This window comes from Coregonus lavaretus, assembly GCF_964263955.1.
Source record: "Coregonus lavaretus genome assembly, contig: HAP1_SCAFFOLD_145, whole genome shotgun sequence".
Lineage (NCBI taxonomy): Eukaryota > Metazoa > Chordata > Actinopteri > Salmoniformes > Salmonidae > Coregonus > Coregonus lavaretus.
The window spans coordinates 328715-352782 of record NW_028165685.1 but is presented as its reverse complement, the minus strand read 5'-3'; the positions used below and the strand labels follow the sequence as shown (position 1 = coordinate 352782).

The 24068-nt window shown below is 46.7% G+C and overlaps 1 protein-coding gene and 1 long non-coding RNA gene across 2 annotated transcripts in view; both read right to left on the bottom strand.

The window, feature by feature from the left end:
• Nucleotides 1-254: 254 nt before the first annotated feature.
• Nucleotides 255-24068, bottom strand: part of LOC311115608 (developmentally-regulated GTP-binding protein 2) — a 46773-nt gene continuing 22959 nt past the window's right edge. Inside the window, exons 6-14 of the mRNA XM_084190768.1 lie at nt 21737-21827; nt 10123-10195; nt 5863-5953; nt 4079-4176; nt 3590-3666; nt 2814-2902; nt 1033-1091; nt 869-922; nt 255-756 (exon numbers count right to left, since the gene is read on the bottom strand). Of these exons, the coding sequence (XP_084046894.1) occupies nt 670-756; nt 869-922; nt 1033-1091; nt 2814-2902; nt 3590-3666; nt 4079-4176; nt 5863-5953; nt 10123-10195; nt 21737-21827 (719 nt within the window). The 3' untranslated portion in view covers nt 255-669. The remainder of the gene's footprint in view (nt 757-868; nt 923-1032; nt 1092-2813; nt 2903-3589; nt 3667-4078; nt 4177-5862; nt 5954-10122; nt 10196-21736; nt 21828-24068) is intronic.
• Nucleotides 11900-14000, bottom strand: LOC311115600. Its single transcript, XR_014611297.1, has 3 exons — nt 13198-14000; nt 12335-12886; nt 11900-12128 (listed from the first exon to the last, which is right to left on the bottom strand). It is a non-coding gene; the product is annotated as an uncharacterized lncRNA (long non-coding RNA).

Below are 24068 nucleotides of genomic sequence, written 5' to 3'. Positions count from 1 at the left end.
TCAGTTTGAGGTCATTGAAAATATATAGTTATTTCAAATTGTAATTTAAGTTTACTTCCTGAATTGTCTGCCTTCAATTTGAATTGACCCCAGCCCTTGTACCTTGGGGGGGGAAACTGTCATTTCAATTCAACACCTCGCTCTCTGCTGTCAGTCGCCTTACTTCTGCAGACTACAGAACCTGCTGGATTGGAATTCAAAAAACAAGACAAATTGCAACCAATGGAAAAACAAAACCAAAGAAGCAAGCCGTGTCCATTTCAAGTTCTTAGAATTTATTTAGTTTCCCTGTTCATTCTGGATGCGTTTCCATGTCAACAAAGATCAAATATGCTGATCCTGTCCTCTTGTAACTCAGATCACATCTGGTTCTTGATTGGTTATTTTTAGTTTCATACACAAAATAAGAATCAGGACTTTAGAATCTACTGTACACTGGTTCTGCATAAATCAACTTCCTGTTTTGTTTTTAACTCCTCCCACCCAGCCCGTCATCTGTCTAATCAGAAGCCCTGTTTTACTAACTCTTCCCACCCAGCCAATCATCTGTCCAATCAGAAGCCCTGTTTTACTAACTCTTCCCACCCAGCCCATCATCTGTCCAATCAGAAGCCCTGTTTTACTAACTTTCCCACCCAGCCCGTCATCTGTCCTATCAGAAGGGCTGTTTCACTTCTTAACAATCTGGATGACGTCCTCGTGCTCCATGATGTGTGTTAGCCCCACCCGCTGGGGGTCGAACTTGGTGCTGGTGCCCTGGAACACAACAGGAAGACAGTCACAAAATGGAGTCATGAAAGAAAGATCCAGTGTTTTTTAACGCAGAGAGCCAACCCAACGTTGCTAGCATGGAGTGCTGCTAACTTACCCAGACTAGGGCGTACTTGAACTGGCTGGCTAACGTTCTGTGGATCCGATGGCACTGCAGGGAGAGAGGGAGACCGTCTTTAAGGCTTTAGCTCAGCGGGTTAACAGTCTGGTGCCGAGCACCTGGGTTCAAAGCCAGGATGTAAGTGTGTGTGTTCAGCTCACCACATGTTCTACAGACGCTCCTCTCCTCATGATGATGGCGTCACTGAAGTCAGGCCTCTCTGAAACAACAAGACCACAATTCAACAGGAGACACCAGGGTTCTAAACACAGTGTGGGAGACACCAGGGGTTCTAAACACAGTGTGGGAGACACCAGGGCTTCTAAACACAGTGTGGGAGACACCAGGGGTTCTAAACACAGTGTGGGAGACACCAGGGCTTCTAAACACAGTGTGGGAGACACCAGGGGTTCTAAACACAGTGTGGGAGACACCAGGGCTTCTAAACACAGTGTGGGAGACACCAGGGGTTCTAAACACAGTGTGGGAGACACCAGGGCTTCTAAACACAGTGTGGGAGACACCAGGGGTTCTAAACACAGTGTGGGAGACAACAGGGCTTCTAAACACAGTGTGGGAGACACCAGGGCTTCTAAACACAGTGTGGGAGACACCAGGGGTTCCAAACACAGTGTGGGAGACACCAGGGGGTTCTAAACACAGTGTGGGAGACACCAGGGGTTCTAAACACAGTGTGGGAGACACCAGGGGGTTCTAAACACAGTGTGGGAGACACCAGGGGGTTCTAAACACAGTGTGGGAGACACCAGGGGCTTCTAAACACAGTGTGGGAGACACCAGGGGCTTCTAAACACAGTGTGGGAGACACCAGGGGTTCTAAACACAGTGTGGGAGACACCAGGGGTTCTAAACACAGTGTGGGAGACACCAGGGGGTTCTAAACACAGTGTGGGAGACACCAGGGGGTTCTAAACACAGTGTGGGAGACACCAGGGGGTTCTAAACACAGTGTGGGAGACACCAGGGGGTTCTAAACACAGTGTGGGAGACACCAGGGGGTTCTAAACACAGTGTGGGAGACACCAGGGGGTTCTAAACACAGTGTGGGAGACACCAGGGGGTTCTAAACACAGTGTGGGAGACACCAGGGGGTTCTAAACACAGTGTGGGAGACACCAGGGGGTTCTAAACACAGTGTGGGAGACACCAGGGGGTTCTAAACACAGTGTGGGAGACACCAGGGGGTTCTAAACACAGTGTGGGAGAGACCAGGGGGTTCTAAACACAGTGTGGGAGACACCAGGGGGTTCTAAACACAGTGTGGGAGACACCAGGGGGTTCTAAACACAGTGTGGGAGACACCAGGGGGTTCTAAACACAGTGTGGGAGACAACAGGGGGTTCTAAACACAGTGTGGGAGAGACCAGGGGGTTCTAAACACAGTGTGGGAGACACCAGGGGGTTCTAAACACAGTGTGGGATTCACCAGGGGTTCTAAACACAGTGTGGGAGACACCAGGGGTTCTAAACACAGTGTGGGAGACACCAGGGGTTCTAAACACAGTGTGGGAGACAACAGGGGGATCTAAACACAGTGTGGGAGAGACCAGGGGGTTCTAAACACAGTGTGGGAGACACCAGGGCTTCTAAACACAGTGTGGGAGACACCAGGGCTTCTAAACACAGTGTGGGATTGTTGTGTTTGAGTGTGTGTGCCTGTGTGTGTGTGTGTGGCCGTGTCTGAATACCCTTGCATCCTAAATAGTAGGCCGTTTGAGTATGAGAAAAAATAAAGTAAAATAGTATGCGACCATTTGAAAATCTAGTGTACTTTAAATGGCTGATGTCATACTCATTTAGGCTTTGACAACAGCTGATCAGTTAGATATGGGGAGGAGCTCCCGAGATCCACCAATAAGCAGGAAACAACATGACGCATTCTCAGTATGAGGTGGGGGGGGGGGGGGGGGGGGGAGTGTACCTCCTCTCTTCTTAGTGTAAAGACAGATGAGGGCCAGGTATTCCCACAGCCTCTCCAACAGGTAATCCAGGTTCAGCTTCATCCCACAGCTAAACACACACCGTAACACAGAGGAGACACGGGCAGTGAGATCTCTGCTTACCATTAACACATGATCAACAGTGTTGACAGACACACAGAGGAGACACGGGTAGTGAGATCTCTGCTTACCATTAACACATGATCAACAGTGCTGACAGACACACAGAGGAGACACGGGTAGTGAGATCTCTGCTTACCATTAACACATGATCAACAGTGTTGACAGACACACAGAGGAGACACGGGTAGTGAGATCTCTGCTTACCATTAACACATGATCAACAGTGTTGACAGACACACCGTAACACAGAGGAGACACGGGCAGTGAGATCTCTGCTTACCATTAACACATGATCAACAGTGTTGACAGACACACCGTAACACAGAGGAGACACGGGCAGTGAGATCTCTGCTTACCATTAACACATGATCAACAGTGTTGACAGACACACAGGAACACAGAGGAGACACGGGCAGTGAGATCTCTGCTTACCATTAACACATGATCAACAGTGTTGACAGACACACCGTAACACAGAGGAGACACGGGCAGTGAGATCTCTGCTTACCATTAACACATGATCAACAGTGTTGACAGACACACCGTAACACAGAGGAGACACGGGCAGTGAGATCTCTGCTTACCATTAACACATGATCAACAGTGTTGACAGACACACAGGGTGGTTTCTGACCTGATGACGACACTGTGGGGTTCGTGAGCCAGTCTGTCCACCTCCTCTATAGAGATCTGATCCACCTTGTTGTACACCTACACACACACACACACACACACACACACACACACACACACACACACACACACACACACACACACATACACACACATACACACACACACACACACACACACACACACAGGACTGCATATTCATTGTGGACTGGTACAGATATAGATCAGGTACGTACATATAAACATGGAGCTAGATCATAGATCAGGTACGTACATATAAACATAGAGCTAGATCATAGATCAGGTACGTATAAACATAGAGCTAGATCATAGATCAGGTACGTACGTATAAACATAGAGCTAGATCATAGATCAGGTACGTACGTATAAACATAGAGCTAGATCATAGATCAGGTACGTATAAACATAGAGCTAGATCATAGATCAGGTACGTATAAACATAGAGCTAGATCATAGATCAGGTACGTACGTATAAACAGGGCATGTAAACTCTGTTCCCAACAATGACGTCGATGAAGTCATCAGGAGTGCTGTCTTCTCGGAACAGAACCTCAGCGTTGAAGATTTCTGAGGTGGATCGTTAAGGTTCTACCTACTGTTCTGAGGTGGATCGTCAAGGTTCTACCTACTGTTCTGAGGTGGAACGTTAAGGTTCTAACTACTGTTCTGAGGTGGAACGTAAAGGTTCTACCTACTGTTCTGAGGTGGATCGTTAAGGTTCTACCTACTGTTCTGAGGTGGAACGTTAAGGTTCTACCTACTGTTCTGAGGTGGATCGTTAAGGTTCTACCTACTGTTCTGAGGTGGAACGTTAAGGTTCTACCTACTGTTCTGAGGTGGATCGTTAAGGTTCTACCTACTGTTCTGAGGTGGATCGTTAAGGTTCTACCTACTGTTCTGAGGTGGAACGTTAAGGTTCTACCTACTGTTCTGAGGTGGAACGTTAAGGTTCTACCTACTGTTCTGAGGTGGATCGTTAAGGTTCTACCTACTGTTATGAGGTGGAACGTTAAGGTTCTACCTACTGTTCTGAGGTGGAACGTTAAGGTTCTACCTACTGTTCCGAGGTGGAACGTTAAGGTTCTACCTACTCTTCTGAGGTGGAACGTTAAGGTTCTACCTACTGTTCTGAGGTGGAACGTTAAGGTTCTACCTACTGTTCTGAGGTGGAACGTTAAGGTTCTACCTACTGTTCTGAGGTGGATCGTTAAGGTTCTACCTACTGTTCTGAGGTGGATCGTTAAGGTTGTACCTACTGTTCTGAGGTGGAACGTTAAGGTTCTACCTACTGTTCTGAGGTGGATCGTTAAGGTTGTACCTACTGTTCTGAGGTGGAACGTTAGGTTTGAATGTCAGTAGTAACCCTAACCTGTATCACTTTGCTGTCTGGTTCATGTCTACTGAGAGAGAGATCCTGTTGTGTCTGTCAGCTAACATGCTCAGTCTGGAGGTTATCAACTGTGGGGTGTCAGTACTGATCTGGAGTAGGCCGTGTGCTGTGTCAGTACTGATCTGGAGTAGGCCGTGTGCTGTGTCAGTACTGATCTGGAGTAGGCCGTTTGCTGTGTCAGTACTGATCTGGAGTAGGCCGTTTGCTGTGTCAGTACTGATCTGGAGTAGGCCGTGTGCTGTGTCAGTACTGATCTGGAGTAGGCCGTGTGCTGTGTCAGTACTGATCTGGAGTAGGCCGTGTGCTGTGTCAGTACTGATCTGGAGTAGGCCGTCTGCTGTGTCAGTACTGATCTGGAGTAGGCCGTTTGCTGTGTCAGTACTGATCTGGAGTAGGCCGTGTGCTGTGTCAGTACTGATCTGGAGTAGGCCGTGTGCTGTGTCAGTACTGATCTGAAGTAGGCCGTGTGCTGTGTCAGTACTGATCTGAAGTAGGCCGTGTGCTGTGTCAGTACTGATCTGAAGTAGGCCGTCTGCTGTGTCAGTACTGATCTGCTGTCTGCTGTGTCAGTACTGATCTGCCGTCTGCTGTGTCAGTGCTGGTCTGGTGTCTGTAGTGTCAGTGCTGGTCTGGTGTCTGTAGTGTCAGTGCTGGTCTGGTGTCTGTAGTGTCAGTGCTGGTCTGGTGTCTGTAGTGTCAGTAGTGGTCTGGTGTCTGTAGTGTCAGTGCTGGTCTGGTGTCTGTAGTGTCAGTAGTGGTCTGGTGTCTGTAGTGTCAGTAGTGGTCTGATGTCTGTAGTGTCAGTGCTGGTCTGGTGTCTGTAGTGTCAGTAGTGATAGTGTGTTAGTATGTCAGAAGGATACTGTATTCGTGGAGGATGAGCTGGACCAGTTTCTCAGAACACATAGTCAGAGGCACCATGGAGTTATAGGACAAACCCCCTCCCTTCTTGGGCTGAACACAAACACAGAGTTGGAGTTATAGGACAAACCCCCTCCCTTCTTGGGCTGAACACAAACACAGAGTTGGAGTTATAGGACAAACCCCCTCCCTTCTTGGGCTGAACACAAACACAGAGTTGGAGTTATAGGACAAACCCCCTCCCTTCTTGGGCTGAACACAAACACAGAGTTGGAGTTATAGGACAAACCCCCTCCCTTCTTGGGCTGAACACAAACACAGAGTTGGAGTTATAGGACAAACCCCCTCCCTTCTTGGGCTGAACACAAACACAGAGTTGGCACAACATTATATACTAGCATCATACACGTTGTTTGAATACTACCGTCATACATACACTACATGACCAAAAGTATGTGGACACCTGCTGGTCCAACATCTCATTCCTAAATCATGGGCATTAATATGGAGTTGGTCCCCCCCTTTGCTGCTATAACAGCCTCCTCTCTTCTGGGAAGGCTTTCCACTAGATGTTGGAACATTGCTGCGGGGACTTGCTTCCATTCAGCCACAAGAGCATTAGTGAGGTCGGGCACTGATGTTGGCCGATTAGGCCTGGCTCGCAGTCTGCGTTCCAATTCATCCCAAAGGTGTTCGATAGGGTTGAAGGTCAGGGCTCTGTAAAGGCCGGTCAAGTTCTTCAACACCGATCTCGACAAACCATTTCTGAATGGACCTCGCTTTGGGGTTGAAGAAACGGTTTATGCTCCAAGGTTTGCCTAAATCCCGGCCCACTCTGGGTACAAGGGCTCCTGTGATCAATGACGTACCCCGATTGGCAATGCCACCTGGGGGTGGTACTGTTGTCACAACGAGCCTCGCTGGTTTTAGGCGTTAAGATGCATTCCGGTAACCGGCTGGCACCCAGCGCTTGACCGCACGCATTAAAAATAGACCCAGGGAAAAACACGTTATCATGGAGGTTACCATACCGACCAGTCACAGGTACTGGAGACGAAGCGCCTTGTAACCTAGCCGGGAATGGTACAGACCATAATCTGTGGTAACAGACAGGGGCGATTCGTAACGGAATCCAATTCCCAGGAATGAAAAGCGCTGAGCTGGAGAAAGACTGCTCATTTGGGGGGGGGGGGGTCATATGAACCAGAGACTGTGTGTGGGATAATGGCATGGTCCAACCCTGCTTGTTCCCTGGACTCCGCTACCAACCACCAATCACCTACAGGCCCCATAACCTGTATCACTAGACCCCTCATAGGAAGGAACCAGCAATCAATTCCAGTAATGAGCCACCTACGGAGGAGGGGTGCCCCCTTGTGGACAGAGGACATTACTCCCACCCTGGGGGAGATTGATATACCCCTTGAACACCATGGAACGTGGGGTACCACAGGGGCATTAAACATGGACAAGCTTTCAATACAATGTTGTGCTTCTGTGAGACTGTGTAGCCTGCATGAAGCCCGGCCACCGTTATGGGCACAGAGGGCTCTGGCAATGGCTGACGTAGTCCACCGTTTGGCTGACGTAGTCCACCGTTTGGCTGACGTAGTCCACCGTTTGGCTGACGTAGTCCACCGTTTGGCTGACGTAGTCCACCGTTTGGCTGACGTAGTCCACCGTTTGGCTGACGTAGTACACCGTTTGGCTGACGTAGTACACCGTTTGGCTGACGTAGTACACCGTTTGGCTGACGTAGTACACCGTTTGGCTGACGTAGTACACCGTTTGGCTGACGTAGTACACCGTTTGGTTGACGTAGTACACCGTTTGGCTGACGTAGTCCACCGTTTGGCTGACGTAGTCCACCGTTTGGCTGACGTAGTCCACCGTTTGGCTGACGTAGTCCACCGTTTGGCTGACGTAGTCCACCGTTTGGCTGGCGTAGTCCACCGTTTGGCTGACGTAGTACACCGTTTGGCTGACGTAGTCCACCGTTTGGCTGACGTAGTCCACCGTTTGGCTGACGTAGTCCACCGTTTGGCTGGCGTAGTCCACCGTTTGGCTGACGTAGTCCACCGTTTGGCTGACGTAGTCCACCGTTTGGCTGACGTAGTCCACCGTTTGGCTGACGTAGTCCACCGTTTGGCTGACGTAGTCCACCGTTTGGCTGACGTAGTCCACCGTTTGGCTGACGTAGTCCACCGTTTGGCTGACGTAGTCCACCGTTTGGCTGACGTAGTCCACCGTTTGCCGTAACAAAACATGGGGCACTGGCGTCACAGTAATGTTTTTGTGGAGTGGCGCAGCCGCTCGGAGGCTACTTCCTCATCGGAGGAGCACACATGCCTCGCTCTCTCTACTCCCTCCAACTCCAGAAATTGAAAATAGGAATGGTTGCCATAGCGCCGGGGGAATGCTAGTAAGCTTAATTCACTGGAAGTTACTGTACGTATGCTAGCCAAGAGGCTGTTTAGTTTAAGCTAAGCTAGCGAGCCTCTTTGACCACAGCACGGTCCGTTTAGAATAATCAAGCGACTTAACGCTACAATACTAAACAAGAGAGCTACCCAAGCAACTCCCCCCGTGGGGAGGCAGGAGTAGCTAGCTCGCCTCGATGAGTTAGCTAACCTGGCTAGCACGCTATGCAGGGCTTGTTAGCTAGTCTGGTCTCAGAAGTCTACGCAGGACCGGATCACCCAGGTGGAACGAGAGGTAGGCGGGGCTTCACCAAGGCAGACCCAGGCAGCGGGGGACCCCAGGTGGAACGAGAGGTAGGCGGGGCTTCACCAAGGCAGACCCAGGCAGCGGGGGACCCCAGGTGGAACGAGAGGTAGGCGGGGCTTCACCAAGGCAGACCCAGGCAGCGGGGGGACACCCACAGAACCTGGCCCCCCTTTCTCTTCCAGCAGCCTCCCGGAACCGGAACCGGGAAACATTCCATCCAGACCATGACCCAAACCATCTCTGGGTCCCAGCAACTCAGAGTCAGCCGAGGTACGGGCAGCCGGGAGAGGAAGTCACTACGGGAAACGTCAACCCCCCTAAAGAATGCTACATGATTGTCAAGAGAACCTGTGGGTGGACTAGTATGGGGAACGGTGCCAGCCGTCCCCTGGTCTCACACACAAACCGATTGGAGCGAGGGCAGCCTGAGCACGCAGCGAGCCGAGACATGCAAGACAACAAACTTATATTTTAATTAAATTGGTGCAAGGTCGCGAACCCGAAACCGGCCTATTAGCCGTAGTCGTTTCGGTCGCGTCAGCCATCTTACTTATTTGCTATAGCCAGGTCAGGCAATTTGAAGAATAACTCATTGTTCGTGATTAGGAAACTCCAGCACACAACGTCCAGGGGTTGAGCACGCTCTACCGCTCAGGGACAGTTTAGTTAGCGCAACGCAAGACAGTCTCGTGTTCCAAATATTTGTTTTAGTAGCGTGAATCGTTCCTGTTCCCGCCAAGGTGAACAGCGTAATAATCGAAGGAATGAATTCCGAGCCGCACGCTTATCACCTGTGGAAGGCGGGACTTCCAGCGAGGCGCAGATTTCATTGGCCTCGTCAGGCGTGATTGTAGATCCTTCAACCAAAGTGGCGAGAGTGCGACTCCCTATAGTATGTTGTACCGAAGTTCACTGACTGATGGAGAAATTGACCTTGAAGTAGATGTTAGTTCATTAATGTGATGGAGAAACTGACCTTGAAGTAGATGTTAGTTCATTAATGTGATGGAGAAACTGACCTTGAAGTAGATGTTAGTTCATTAATGTGATGGAGAAACTGACCTTGAAGTAGATGTTAGTTCATTAATGTGATGGAGAAACTGACCTTGAAGTAGATGTTAGTTCATTAATGTGATGGAGAAACTGACCTTGAAGTAGATGTTAGTTCATTAATGTGATGGAGAAACTGACCTTGAAGTAGATGTTAGTTCATTAATGTGATGGAGAAACTGACCTTGAAGTAGATGTTAGTTCATTAATGTGATGGAGAAACTGACCTTGAAGTAGATGTTAGTTCATTAATGTGATGGAGAAACTGACCTTGAAGTAGATGTTAGTTCATTAATGTGATGGAGAAACTGACCTTGGAGTAGATGTTAGTTCATTAATGTGATGGAGAAACTGACCTTGAAGTAGATGTTAGTTCATTAATGTGATGGAGAAACTGACCTTGAAGTAGATGTTAGTTCATTAATGTGATGGAGAAACTGACCTTGAAGTAGATGTTAGTTCATTAATGTGATGGAGAAACTGACCTTGAAGTAGATGTTGGGTTTAGAGCGGTTGAGTCTGATGCCGACTGACTCCAACTCCTTCTCCAGTAGTTTCCTGAGGAGACAGACAGAACACACTAACTAACTAACTAACTAACTAACTAACTAACTAACTAACCTGAGGAGACAGACAGAACACACTAACTAACTAACCTGAGGAGACAGACAGAACACACTAACTAACTAACCTGAGGAGACAGACAGAACACACTAACTAACCTGAGGAGACAGACAGAACACACTAACTAACTAACCTGAGGAGACAGACAGAACACACTAACTAACTAACCTGAGGAGACAGACAGAACACACTAACTAACTAACCTGAGGAGACAGACAGAACACACTAACTAACTAACCTGAGGAGACAGACAGAACACACTAACTAACTAACCTGAGGAGACAGACAGAACACACTAACTAACTAACCTGAGGAGACAGACAGAACACACTAACTAACTAACCTGAGGAGACAGACAGAACACACTAACTAACTAACCTGGGGAAACAGACAGAACACACTAACTAACTAACCTGAGGAGACAGACAGAACACACTAACTAACTAACCTGAGGAGACAGACAGAACACACTAACTAACTAACCTGAGGAGACAGACAGAACACACTAACTAACTAACCTGAGGAGACAGACAGAACACACTAACTAACTAACCTGAGGAGACAGACAGAACACACTAACTAACTAACCTGGGGAAACAGACAGAACACACTAACTAACTAACCTGGGGAAACAGACAGAACACACTAACTAACTAACCTGAGGAGACAGACAGAACACACTAACTAACTAACCTGGGGAAACAGACAGAACACACTAACTAACTAACCTGAGGAGACAGACAGAACACACTAACTAACTAACCTGAGGAGACAGACAGAACACACTAACTAACCTGAGGAGACAGACAGAACACACTAACTAACTAACCTGAGGAGACAGACAGAACACACTAACTAACTAACCTGAGGAGACAGACAGAACACACTAACTAACTAACCTGAGGAGACAGACAGAACACACTAACTAACTAACCTGAGGAGACAGACAGAACACACTAACTAACCTGGGGAGACAGACAGAACACACTAACTAACTAACCTGAGGAGACAGACAGAACACACTAACTAACTAACCTGGGGAGACAGACAGAACACACTAACTAACTAACCCGAGGAGACAGACAGAACACACTAACTAACTAACCTGAGGAGACAGACAGAACACACTAACTAACTAACCTGGGGAAACAGACAGAACACACTAACTAACTAACCTGGGGAAACAGACAGAACACACTAACTAACTAACCTGAGGAGACAGACAGAACACACTAACTAACTAACCTGGGGAAACAGACAGAACACACTAACTAACTAACCTGAGGAGACAGACAGAACACACTAACTAACTAACCTGAGGAGACAGACAGAACACACTAACTAACCTGAGGAGACAGACAGAACACACTAACTAACTAACCTGAGGAGACAGACAGAACACACTAACTAACTAACCTGAGGAGACAGACAGAACACACTAACTAACTAACCTGGGGAAACAGACAGAACACACTAACTAACTAACCTGAGGAGACAGACAGAACACACTAACTAACCTGAGGAGACAGACAGAACACACTAACTAACTAACCTGAGGAGACAGACAGAACACACTAACTAACTAACCTGAGGAGACAGACAGAACACACTAACTAACTAACCTGAGGAGACAGACAGAACACACTAACTAACTAACCTGAGGAGACAGACAGAACACACTAACTAACTAACCTGAGGAGACAGACAGAACACACTAACTAACTAACCTGGGGAAACAGACAGAACACACTAACTAACTAACCTGGGGAAACAGACAGAACACACTAACTAACTAACCTGAGGAGACAGACAGAACACACTAACTAACTAACCTGGGGAAACAGACAGAACACACTAACTAACTAACCTGAGGAGACAGACAGAACACACTAACTAACTAACCTGAGGAGACAGACAGAACACACTAACTAACCTGAGGAGACAGACAGAACACACTAACTAACTAACCTGAGGAGACAGACAGAACACACTAACTAACTAACCTGAGGAGACAGACAGAACACACTAACTAACTAACCTGAGGAGACAGACAGAACACACTAACTAACTAACCTGAGGAGACAGACAGAACACACTAACTAACCTGGGGAGACAGACAGAACACACTAACTAACTAACCTGAGGAGACAGACAGAACACACTAACTAACTAACCTGGGGAGACAGACAGAACACACTAACTAACTAACCCGAGGAGACAGACAGAACACACTAACTAACTAACCTGAGGAGACAGACAGAACACACTAACTAACTAACCTGGGGAAACAGACAGAACACACTAACTAACTAACCTGGGGAAACAGACAGAACACACTAACTAACTAACCTGAGGAGACAGACAGAACACACTAACTAACTAACCTGGGGAAACAGACAGAACACACTAACTAACTAACCTGAGGAGACAGACAGAACACACTAACTAACTAACCTGAGGAGACAGACAGAACACACTAACTAACCTGAGGAGACAGACAGAACACACTAACTAACTAACCTGAGGAGACAGACAGAACACACTAACTAACTAACCTGAGGAGACAGACAGAACACACTAACTAACTAACCTGGGGAAACAGACAGAACACACTAACTAACTAACCTGAGGAGACAGACAGAACACACTAACTAACCTGAGGAGACAGACAGAACACACTAACTAACTAACCTGAGGAGACAGACAGAACACACTAACTAACTAACCTGAGGAGACAGACAGAACACACTAACTAACTAACCTGAGGAGACAGACAGAACACACTAACTAACTAACCTGAGGAGACAGACAGAACACACTAACTAACTAACCTGAGGAGACAGACAGAACACACTAACTAACTAACCTGAGGAGACAGACAGAACACACTAACTAACTAACCTGAGGAGACAGACAGAACACACTAACTAACTAACCTGGGGAGACAGACAGAACACACTAACTAACTAACCTGGGGAGACAGACAGAACACACTAACTAACTAACCTGAGGAGACAGACAGAACACACTAACTAACTAACCTGAGGAGACAGACAGAACACACTAACTAACTAACCTGAGGAGACAGACAGAACACACTAACTAACTAACCTGAGGAAACAGACAGAACACACTAACTAACTAACCTGAGGAGACAGACAGAACACACTAACTAACTAACCTGAGGAGACAGACAGAACACACTAACTAACTAACCTGAGGAAACAGACAGAACACACTAACTAACTAACCTGAGGAGACAGACAGAACACACTAACTAACTAACCTGAGGAGACAGACAGAACACACTAACTAACTAACCTGAGGAGACAGACAGAACACACTAACTAACTAACTAACCTGAGGAGACAGACAGAACACACTAACTAACTAACCTGAGGAGACAGACAGAACACACTAACTAACTAACCTGGGGAGACAGACAGAACACACTAACTAACTAACCTGAGGAGACAGACAGAACACACTAACTAACTAACCTGAGGAGACAGACAGAACACACTAACTAACCTGAGGAGACAGACAGAACACACTAACTAACTAACCTGGGGAGACAGACAGAACACACTAACTAACTAACCTGAGGAGACAGACAGAACACACTAACTAACTAACCTGAGGAGACAGACAGAACACACTAACTAACTAACTAACTAACCCGAGGAGACAGACAGAACACACTAACTAACTAACCTGAGGAGACAGACAGAACACACTAACTAACTAACCTGAGGAGACAGACAGAACACACTAACTAAGTAACCTGAGGAGACAGACAGAACACACTAACTAACTAACCTGAGGAGACAGACAGAACACACTAACTAACTAACCTGAGGAGACAGACAGAACACACTAACTAACTAACCTGAGGAGACAGACAGAACACACTAACTAACTAACCTGAGGAGACAGACAGAACACACTAACTAACTAACCTGAGGAGACAGACAGAACACACTAACTAACTAACCTGGGGAGACAGACAGAACACACTAACTAACTAACCTGAGGAGACAGACATAACACACTAACTAACTAACCTGAGGAGACAGACAGAACACACTAACTAACTAACCTGAGGAGACAGACAGAACACACTAACTAACTAACCTGAGGAGACAGACAGAACACACTAACTAACTAACCTGAGGAGACAGACAGAACACACTAACTAACCTGAGGAGACAGACAGAACACACTAACTAACTAACCTGAGGAGACAGACAGAACACACTAACTAACTAACCTGGGGAGACAGACAGAACACACTAACTAACTAACCTGAGGAAACAGACAGAACACACTAACTAACTAACCTGAGGAGACAGACAGAACACACTAACTAACTAACCCGAGGAGACAGACAGAACACACTAACTAACTAACCTGAGGAAACAGACAGAACACACTAACTAACTAACCTGAGGAGACAGACAGAACACACTAACTAACTAACCCGAGGAGACAGACAGAACACACTAACTAACTAACCTGAGGAGACAGACAGAACACACTAACTAACTAACCTGAGGAGACAGACAGAACACACTAACTAACTAACCTGGGAAGACAGACAGAACACACTAACTAACTAACCCGAGGAGACAGACAGAACACACTAACTAACTAACCTGAGGAGACAGACAGAACACACTAACTAACTAACCTGAGGAGACAGACAGAACACACTAACTAACTAACCTGAGGAGACAGACAGAACACACTAACTAACTAACCTGGGGAAACAGACAGAACACACTAACTAACTAACCTGGGGAAACAGACAGAACACACTAACTAACTAACCTGAGGAGACAGAACACACTAACTAACTAACCTGAGGAGACAGACAGAACACACTAACTAACTAACCTGAGGAGACAGACAGAACACACTAACTAACTAACTAACCTGAGGAGACAGACAGAACACACTAACTAACTAACCTGAGGAGACAGACAGAACACACTAACTAACTAACCTGAGGAGACAGACAGAACACACTAACTAACTAACTAACCTGGGGAGACAGACAGAACACACTAACTAACTAACCTGAGGAGACAGACAGAACACACTAACTAACTAACCTGAGGAGACAGACAGAACACACTAACTAACTAACCTGAGGAGACAGACAGAACACACTAACTAACTAACTAACCTGGGGAGACAGACAGAACACACTAACTAACTAACCTGAGGAGACAGACAGAACACACTAACTAACTAACTAACCTGAGGAGACAGACAGAACACACTAACTAACTAACCTGAGGAGACAGACAGAACACACTAACTAACTAACCTGAGGAGACAGACAGAACACACTAACTAACTAACTAACCTGGGGAGACAGACAGAACACACTAACTAACTAACCTGAGGAGACAGACAGAACACACTAACTAACTAACCTGAGGAGACAGACAGAACACACTAACTAACTAACCTGAGGAAACTGGCTGTCCAGATGTGTAAGGAGGAGACTCAGCATAGGAGGAAGTTATAACTACATTATATGTGCTTGTGTAAACAGGTTTTTGTCTTTGCAGCTGTTTGACCCAGTGGGTGAATAAACTTGGTTTGAGCGTTTCCTAGTCGTCCGTTAGGATTCTAAATAAACAGAGTAAAAACTAACAATATTGATAATGATCATTTGTCATACAATTGCTACATTTATTATCAATAAAGCATTAAGACCTGCACATTTTGGTCATCTTTTCCTTCTGCAATGAGAATATCAGGTCGCGACTGAGGCAACCAGGCTAACTGTGTGTCCAGAGGTAAAACCAGTTGGGAAACCACTGGTCTAACTAACCAGATGGGACAACCAGTTGAGAACCACTGGTCTAACTAACCAGATGGGACAACCAGTTGAGAACCACTGGTCTAACTAACCAGATGGGACAACCAGTTGACAACCACTGGTCTAACTAACCAGATGGGACAACCAGTTGAGAACCACTGGTCTAACTAACCAGATGGGACAACCAGTTGAGAACCACTGGTCTAACTAACCAGATGGGACAACCAGTTGAGAACCACTGGTCTAACTAACCAGATGGGACAGACGGAACAATACACAGAACACACGCTAGACGCTTTAGCAGTCAGTCAGTAACTAGCTGCCAGTACTAAGAACACATGCTAGACGGTTTAGCAGTCAGTCAGTAACTAGCTGCCAGTACTAAGAACACATGCTAGACGGTTAGCAGTCAGTCAGTAACTAGCTGCCAGTACTAAGAACACATGCTAGACGGTTAGCAGTCAGTCAGTAACTAGCTGCCAGTACTAAGAACACATGCTAGACAGTTAGCAGTCAGTCAGTAACTAGCTGCCAGTACTAAGAACAGCACAGAAACACACGCTAGACGGTTAGCAGTCAGTCAGTAACTAGCTGCCAGTACTAAGAACACATGCTAGACGGTTAGCAGTCAGTCAGTAACTAGCTGCCAGTACTAAGAACAGCACAGAAACACACGCTAGACGGTTAGCAGTCAGTCAGTAACTAGCTGCCAGTACTAAGAACACATGCTAGACGGTTTAGCAGTCAGTCAGTAACTAGCTGCCAGTACTAAGAACAGCACAGAAACACACGCTAGACGGTTAGCAGTCAGTCAGTAACTAGCTGCCAGTACTAAGAACACATGCTAGACGGTTAGCAGTCAGTCAGTAACTAGCTGCCAGTACTAAGAACACATGCTAGACGGTTAGCAGTCAGTCAGTAACTAGCTGCCAGTACTAAGAACAGCACAGAAACACACGCTAGACGGTTAGCAGTCAGTCAGTAACTAGCTGCCAGTACTAAGAACACATGCTAGACGGTTAGCAGTCAGTCAGTAACTAGCTGCCAGTACTAAGAACACACGCTAGACGGTTAGCAGTCAGTCAGTAACTAGCTGCCAGTACTAAGAACAGCACAGAAACACATGCTAGACGGTTAGCAGTCAGTCAGTAACTAGCTGCCAGTACTAAGAACACACGCTAGACGGTTAGCAGTCAGTCAGTAACTAGCTGCCAGTACTAAGAACAGCACAGAAACACATGCTAGACGGTTAGCAGTCAGTCAGTAACTAGCTGCCAGTACTAAGAACCGCACAGAAACACACGCTAGACGGTTAGCAGTCAGTCAGTAACTAGCTGCCAGTACTAAGAACCGCACAGAAACACACGCTAGACGGTTAGCAGTCAGTCAGTAACTAGCTGCCAGTACTAAGAACACATGCTAGACGGTTAGCAGTCAGTCAGTAACTAGCTGCCAGTACTAAGAACACATGCTAGACGGTTAGCAGTCAGTCAGTAACTAGCTGCCAGTACTAAGAACAGCACAGAAACACATGCTAGACGGTTAGCAGTCAGTCAGTAACTAGCTGCCAGTACTAAGAACAGTACAGAAACACACACTAGACGGTTAGCAGTCAGTCAGTAACTAGCTGCCAGTACTAAGAACAGCACAGAAACACACGCTAGACGGTTAGTAACTAGCTGCCAGTACTAAGAACACATGCTAGACGGTTAGCAGTCAGTCAGTAACTAGCTGCCAGTACTAAGAACACATGCTAGACGGTTAGCAGTCAGTCAGTAACTAGCTGCCAGTACTAAGAACAGCACAGAAACACACGCTAGACGGTTAGCAGTCAGTCAGTAACTAGCTGCCAGTACTAAGAACACATGCTAGACGGTTAGCAGTCAGTCAGTAACTAGCTGCCAGTACTAAGAACACACGCTAGACGGTTAGCAGTCAGTCAGTAGCTAGCTGCCAGTACTAAGAACAGCACAGAAACACATGCTAGACGGTTAGCAGTCAGTCAGTAACTAGCTGCCAGTACTAAGAACCGCACAGAAACACACGCTAGACGGTTAGCAGTCAGTCAGTAACTAGCTGCCAGTACTAAGAACAGCACAGAAACACACGCTAGACGGTTAGCAGTCAGTCAGTAACTAGCTGCCAGTACTAAGAACACATGCTAGACGGTTAGCAGTCAGTCAGTAACTAGCTGCCAGTACTAAGAACAGCACAGAAACACATGCTAGACGGTTAGCAGTCAGTCAGTAACTAGCTGCCAGTACTAAGAACACATGCTAGACGGTTAGCAGTCAGTCAGTAACTAGCTGCCAGTACTAAGAACAGCACAGAAACACACGCTAGACGGTTAGCAGTCAGTCAGTAACTAGCTGCCAGTACTAAGAACAGCACAGAAACACATGCTAGACGGTTAGCAGTCAGTCAGTAACTAGCTGCCAGTACTAAGAACAGCACAGAAACACACGCTAGACGGTTAGCAGTCAGTCAGTAACTAGCTGCCAGTACTAAGAACAGCACAGAAACACATGCTAGACGGTTAGCAGTCAGTCAGTAACTAGCTGCCAGTACTAAGAACAGCACAGAAACACACGCTAGACGGTTAGCAGTCAGTCAGTAACTAGCTGCCAGTACTAAGAACACATGCTAGACGGTTAGCAGTCAGTCAGTAACTAGCTGCCAGTACTAAGAACACACGCTAGACGGTTAGCAGTCAGTCAGTAACTAGCTGCCAGTACTAAGAACAGCACAGAAACACATGCTAGACGGTTAGCAGTCAGTCAGTAACTAGCTGCCAGTACTAAGAACCGCACAGAAACACACGCTAGACGGTTAGCAGTCAGTCAGTAACTAGCTGCCAGTACTAAGAACCGCACAGAAACACACGCTAGACGGTTAGCAGTCAGTCAGTAACTAGCTGCCAGTACTAAGAACACATGCTAGACGGTTAGCAGTCAGTCAGTAACTAGCTGCCAGTACTAAGAACACATGCTAGACGGTTAGCAGTCAGTCAGTAACTAGCTGCCAGTACTAAGAACCGCACAGAAACACACGCTAGACGGTTAGCAGTCAGTCAGTAACTAGCTGCCAGTACTAAGAACAGCACAGAAACACACGCTAGACGGTTAGCAGTCAGTCAGTAACTAGCTGCCAGTACTAAGAACACATGCTAGACGGTTAGCAGTCAGTCAGTAACTAGCTGCCAGTACTAAGAACAGCACAGAAACACATGCTAGACGGTTAGCAGTCAGTCAGTAACTAGCTGCCAGTACTAAGAACACATGCTAGACGGTTAGCAGTCAGTCAGTAACTAGCTGCCAGTACTAAGAACAGCACAGAAACACACGCTAGACGGTTAGCAGTCAGTCAGTAACTAGCTGCCAGTACTAAGAACAGCACAGAAACACATGCTAGACGGTTAGCAGTCAGTCAGTAACTAGCTGCCAGTACTAAGAACAGCACAGAAACACACGCTAGACGGTTAGCAGTCAGTCAGTAACTAGCTGCCAGTACTAAGAACACATGCTAGACAGGTTAGCAGTCAGTCAGTAACTAGCTGCCAGTACTAAGAACACATGCTAGACGGTTAGCAGTCAGTCAGTAACTAGCTGCCAGTACTAAGAACACATGCTAGACAGGTTAGCAGTCAGTCAGTAACTAGCTGCCAGTACTAAGAACACATGCTAGACGGTTAGCAGTCAGTCAGTAACTAGCTGCCAGTACTAAGAACAGCACAGAAACACATGCTAGACGGTTAGCAGTCAGTCAGTAACTAGCTGCCAGTACTAAGAACACATGCTAGACAGGTTAGCAGTCAGTCAGTAACTAGCTGCCAGTACTAAGAACACATGCTAGACAGGTTAGCAGTCAGTCAGTAACTAGCTGCCAGTACTAAGAACACATGCTAGACGGTTAGCAGTCAGTCAGTAACTAGCTGCCAGTACTAAGAACACATGCTAGACGGTTAGCAGTCAGTCAGTAACTAGCTGCCAGTACTAAGAACACACGCTAGACGGTTAGCAGTCAGTCAGTAACTAGCTGCCAGTACTAAGAACAGCACAGAAACACATGCTAGACGGTTAGCAGTCAGTCAGTAACTAGCTGCCAGTACTAAGAACCGCACAGAAACACACGCTAGACGGTTAGCAGTCAGTCAGTAACTAGCTGCCAGTACTAAGAACCGCACAGAAACACACGCTAGACGGTTAGCAGTCAGTCAGTAACTAGCTGCCAGTACTAAGAACACATGCTAGACGGTTAGCAGTCAGTCAGTAACTAGCTGCCAGTACTAAGAACACATGCTAGACGGTTAGCAGTCAGTCAGTAACTAGCTGCCAGTACTAAGAACACACGCTAGACGGTTAGCAGTCAGTCAGTAACTAGCTGCCAGTACTAAGAACACATGCTAGACGGTTAGCAGTCAGTCAGTAACTAGCTGCCAGTACTAAGAACACATGCTAGACGGTTAGCAGTCAGTCAGTAACTAGCTGCCAGTACTAAGAACAGCACAGAAACACACGCTAGACGGTTAGCAGTCAGTCAGTAACTAGCTGCCAGTACTAAGAACACATGCTAGACGGTTAGCAGTCAGTCAGTAACTAGCTGCCAGTACTAAGAACACACGCTAGACGGTTAGCAGTCAGTCAGTAACTAGCTGCCAGTACTAAGAACAGCACAGAAACACATGCTAGACGGTTAGCAGTCAGTCAGTAATTAGCTGCCAGTACTAAGAACCGCACAGAAACACACGCTAGACGGTTAGCAGTCAGTCAGTAACTAGCTGCCAGTACTAAGAACAGCACAGAAACACACGCTAGACGGTTAGCAGTCAGTCAGTAACTAGCTGCCAGTACTAAGAACACACGCTAGACGGTTAGCAGTCAGTCAGTAACTAGCTGCCAGTACTAAGAACCGCACAGAAACACACGCTAGACGGTTAGCAGTCAGTCAGTAACTAGCTGCCAGTACTAAGAACCGCACAGAAACACACGCTAGACGGTTAGCAGTCAGTCAGTAACTAGCTGCCAGTACTAAGAACACATGCTAGACGGTTAGCAGTCAGTCAGTAACTAGCTGCCAGTACTAAGAACACATGCTAGACGGTTAGCAGTCAGTCAGTAACTAGCTGCCAGTACTAAGAACAGCACAGAAACACACGCTAGACGGTTAGCAGTCAGTCAGTAACTAGCTGCCAGTACTAAGAACACATGCTAGACGGTTAGCAGTCAGTCAGTAACTAGCTGCCAGTACTAAGAACAGCACAGAAACACACGCTAGACGGTTAGCAGTCAGTCAGTAACTAGCTGCCAGTACTAAGAACACATGCTAGACGGTTAGCAGTCAGTCAGTAACTAGCTGCCAGTACTAAGAACACATGCTAGACGGTTAGCAGTCAGTCAGTAACTAGCTGCCAGTACTAAGAACACATGCTAGACGGTTAGCAGTCAGTCAGTAACTAGCTGCCAGTACTAAGAACACATGCTAGACGGTTAGCAGTCAGTCAGTAACTAGCTGCCAGTACTAAGAACACATGCTAGACGGTTAGCAGTCAGTCAGTAACTAGCTGCCAGTACTAAGAACACACGCTAGACGGTTAGCAGTCAGTCAGTAACTAGCTGCCTGTACTAAGAACCGCACACACAGACCTCTGTACGTCTCCCTTGGTGGCGTCCAGCATCATGATGACCACGTCTGCTGTCCTGGCAACAGCGATGACCTGCCGACCTCGACCCTTACCTACGGAACACACACACACACAGGTCAGAGGTCACCCAATCACAACAAAGAGTTCAAATCATCATCCAATCACAAAAGGCATCTTATTGGTGGTGGAAGAGGTGAGTTCCACAGTGGTCTATATTAATACCACCAACATTATTCAGAGATAACAACAGTTTTCTAAATTAATAATTAACCCACATTACTCAGAGATAACAACAGTTTTCTAAATTAATAATTAACCCACATTACTCAGAGATAACTAGTGTCCTCTGCAGCTCAATTGGTAGAGCATGGCGCTTGTAACGCCAGGGTAGTGGGTTCGATCGCCGGGACCACCCATACGTAAAAATGTATGCACACATGACTGTAAGTCGCTTTGGATAAAAGTGTCTGCTAAATGGCATATTATTATATTAATAATTAACCCACATTCCTCAGAGATAACCACAGTGTTCTATATGAATAATTAACCCACATTCCTCAGCGATAACAACCGTGCTCTATGTTAATAATTAACCTACATTACTCAGAGATAAGTGTTCTATATTAATAATTAACCCACATTCCTCAGAGATAACAACACAGTGACGGGGCTGTAGTGGAGCCGGTCGAGAGCTTCAGGTTCCTCTGTGTCCACATCACTAAGGACCTATCATGGTCCAAACACACCAACACAGTGATGAAGAGGACACGACAACGCCTCTTCCCCCTCAGGAGGCTGAAAAGGTTTGGCATGGGCCCTCAGATCCTCAAAACCTTCTACAGCTGCACCATTGAGAGCATCTTGACTGGCTGCATCACCGCCTGGTATGGCAACTGCTTGGCATTCGACCGCAAGGCACTACAGAGGGTAGTGCATACAGCCCAGTACATCACTGGGGCCAAGCTTCCTGCCATCCAGGACCTCTATACCAGGCGGTGTCAGAGAAAGGTCCTAAAAATTGTCAAATTGGGCTCCCGAGTGGCGCAGCGGTCTAAGGCACTGCATCTCAGTGCTTGAGGCGTCACTACAGACCCCCTGGTTCGATTCCAGGCTGTATCACAACCGGCCGTGATTGGGAGTCCCATAGGGCGGTGCACAATTGGCCCAGCGTCGTCCCGGTTTGGCCGGTGTAGGCCGTCATTGTAAATAATAATTTGTTCTTAACTGACTTGCCTAGTTAAATAAAGGTAAAAAATAAAAATAAAACACTCCAGCCACCCAAGTCATTGACTGTTCTCTCAGCTACCGGACGGCAAGCGGTACCGGAGCGCCAAGTCTAGGTCCAAAAGGCTTCTGAACAGCTTCTACCCCCAAGCCATAAGACTGCTGAACAAATAATAAAATGGCTACCCGGACTATTTGCATTGACACCCGTTTTTATTTGCACCCTCTCTTGCACTGACTCTATACACACACTCACACATACTACACTGACACTCCAACACGCAAATACTACATACACTCACACGCACACACACACACACACACACTGACGCCACACACACACACACACACATATACACACACACGCTCACGCACACACATATACACACACACGCTCACGCACACACACATTCACACATAGACACACATTCACACTTTCACCCTCTTCACATGCACTGCTGCTACTCTGTTTAATATCTATCCTGATTGACTAGTCACTTTTACCCCTACCTACATGTACATATTACCTCAACTACCAACACTGCTGCTACTCTGTTTATTATCTATCCTGATTGACTAGTCACTTTTACCCCTACCTACATGTACATATTACCTCAACTACCAACACTGCTGCTACTCTGTTTATTATCTATCCTGATTGACTAGTCACTTTTACCCCTACCTACATGTACATATTACCTCAACTACCAACACTGCTGCTACTCTGTTTATTATCTATCCTGATTGACTAGTCACTTTTACCCCTACCTACATGTACATATTACCTCAACTACCGACACTGCTGCTACTCTGTTTATTATCTATCCTGATTGACTAGTCACTTTTACCCCTACCTACATGTACATATTACCTCAACTACCGACACTGCTGCTACTCTGTTTATTATCTATCCTGATTGACTAGTCACTTTTACCCCTACCTACATGTACATATTACCTCAACTACCGACACTGCTGCTACTCTGTTTAATATCTATCCTGATTGACTAGTCACTTTTACCCCTACCTACATGTACATATTACCTCAACTACCAACACTGCTGCTACTCTGTTTATTATCTATCCTGATTGGCTAGTCACTTTTACCCC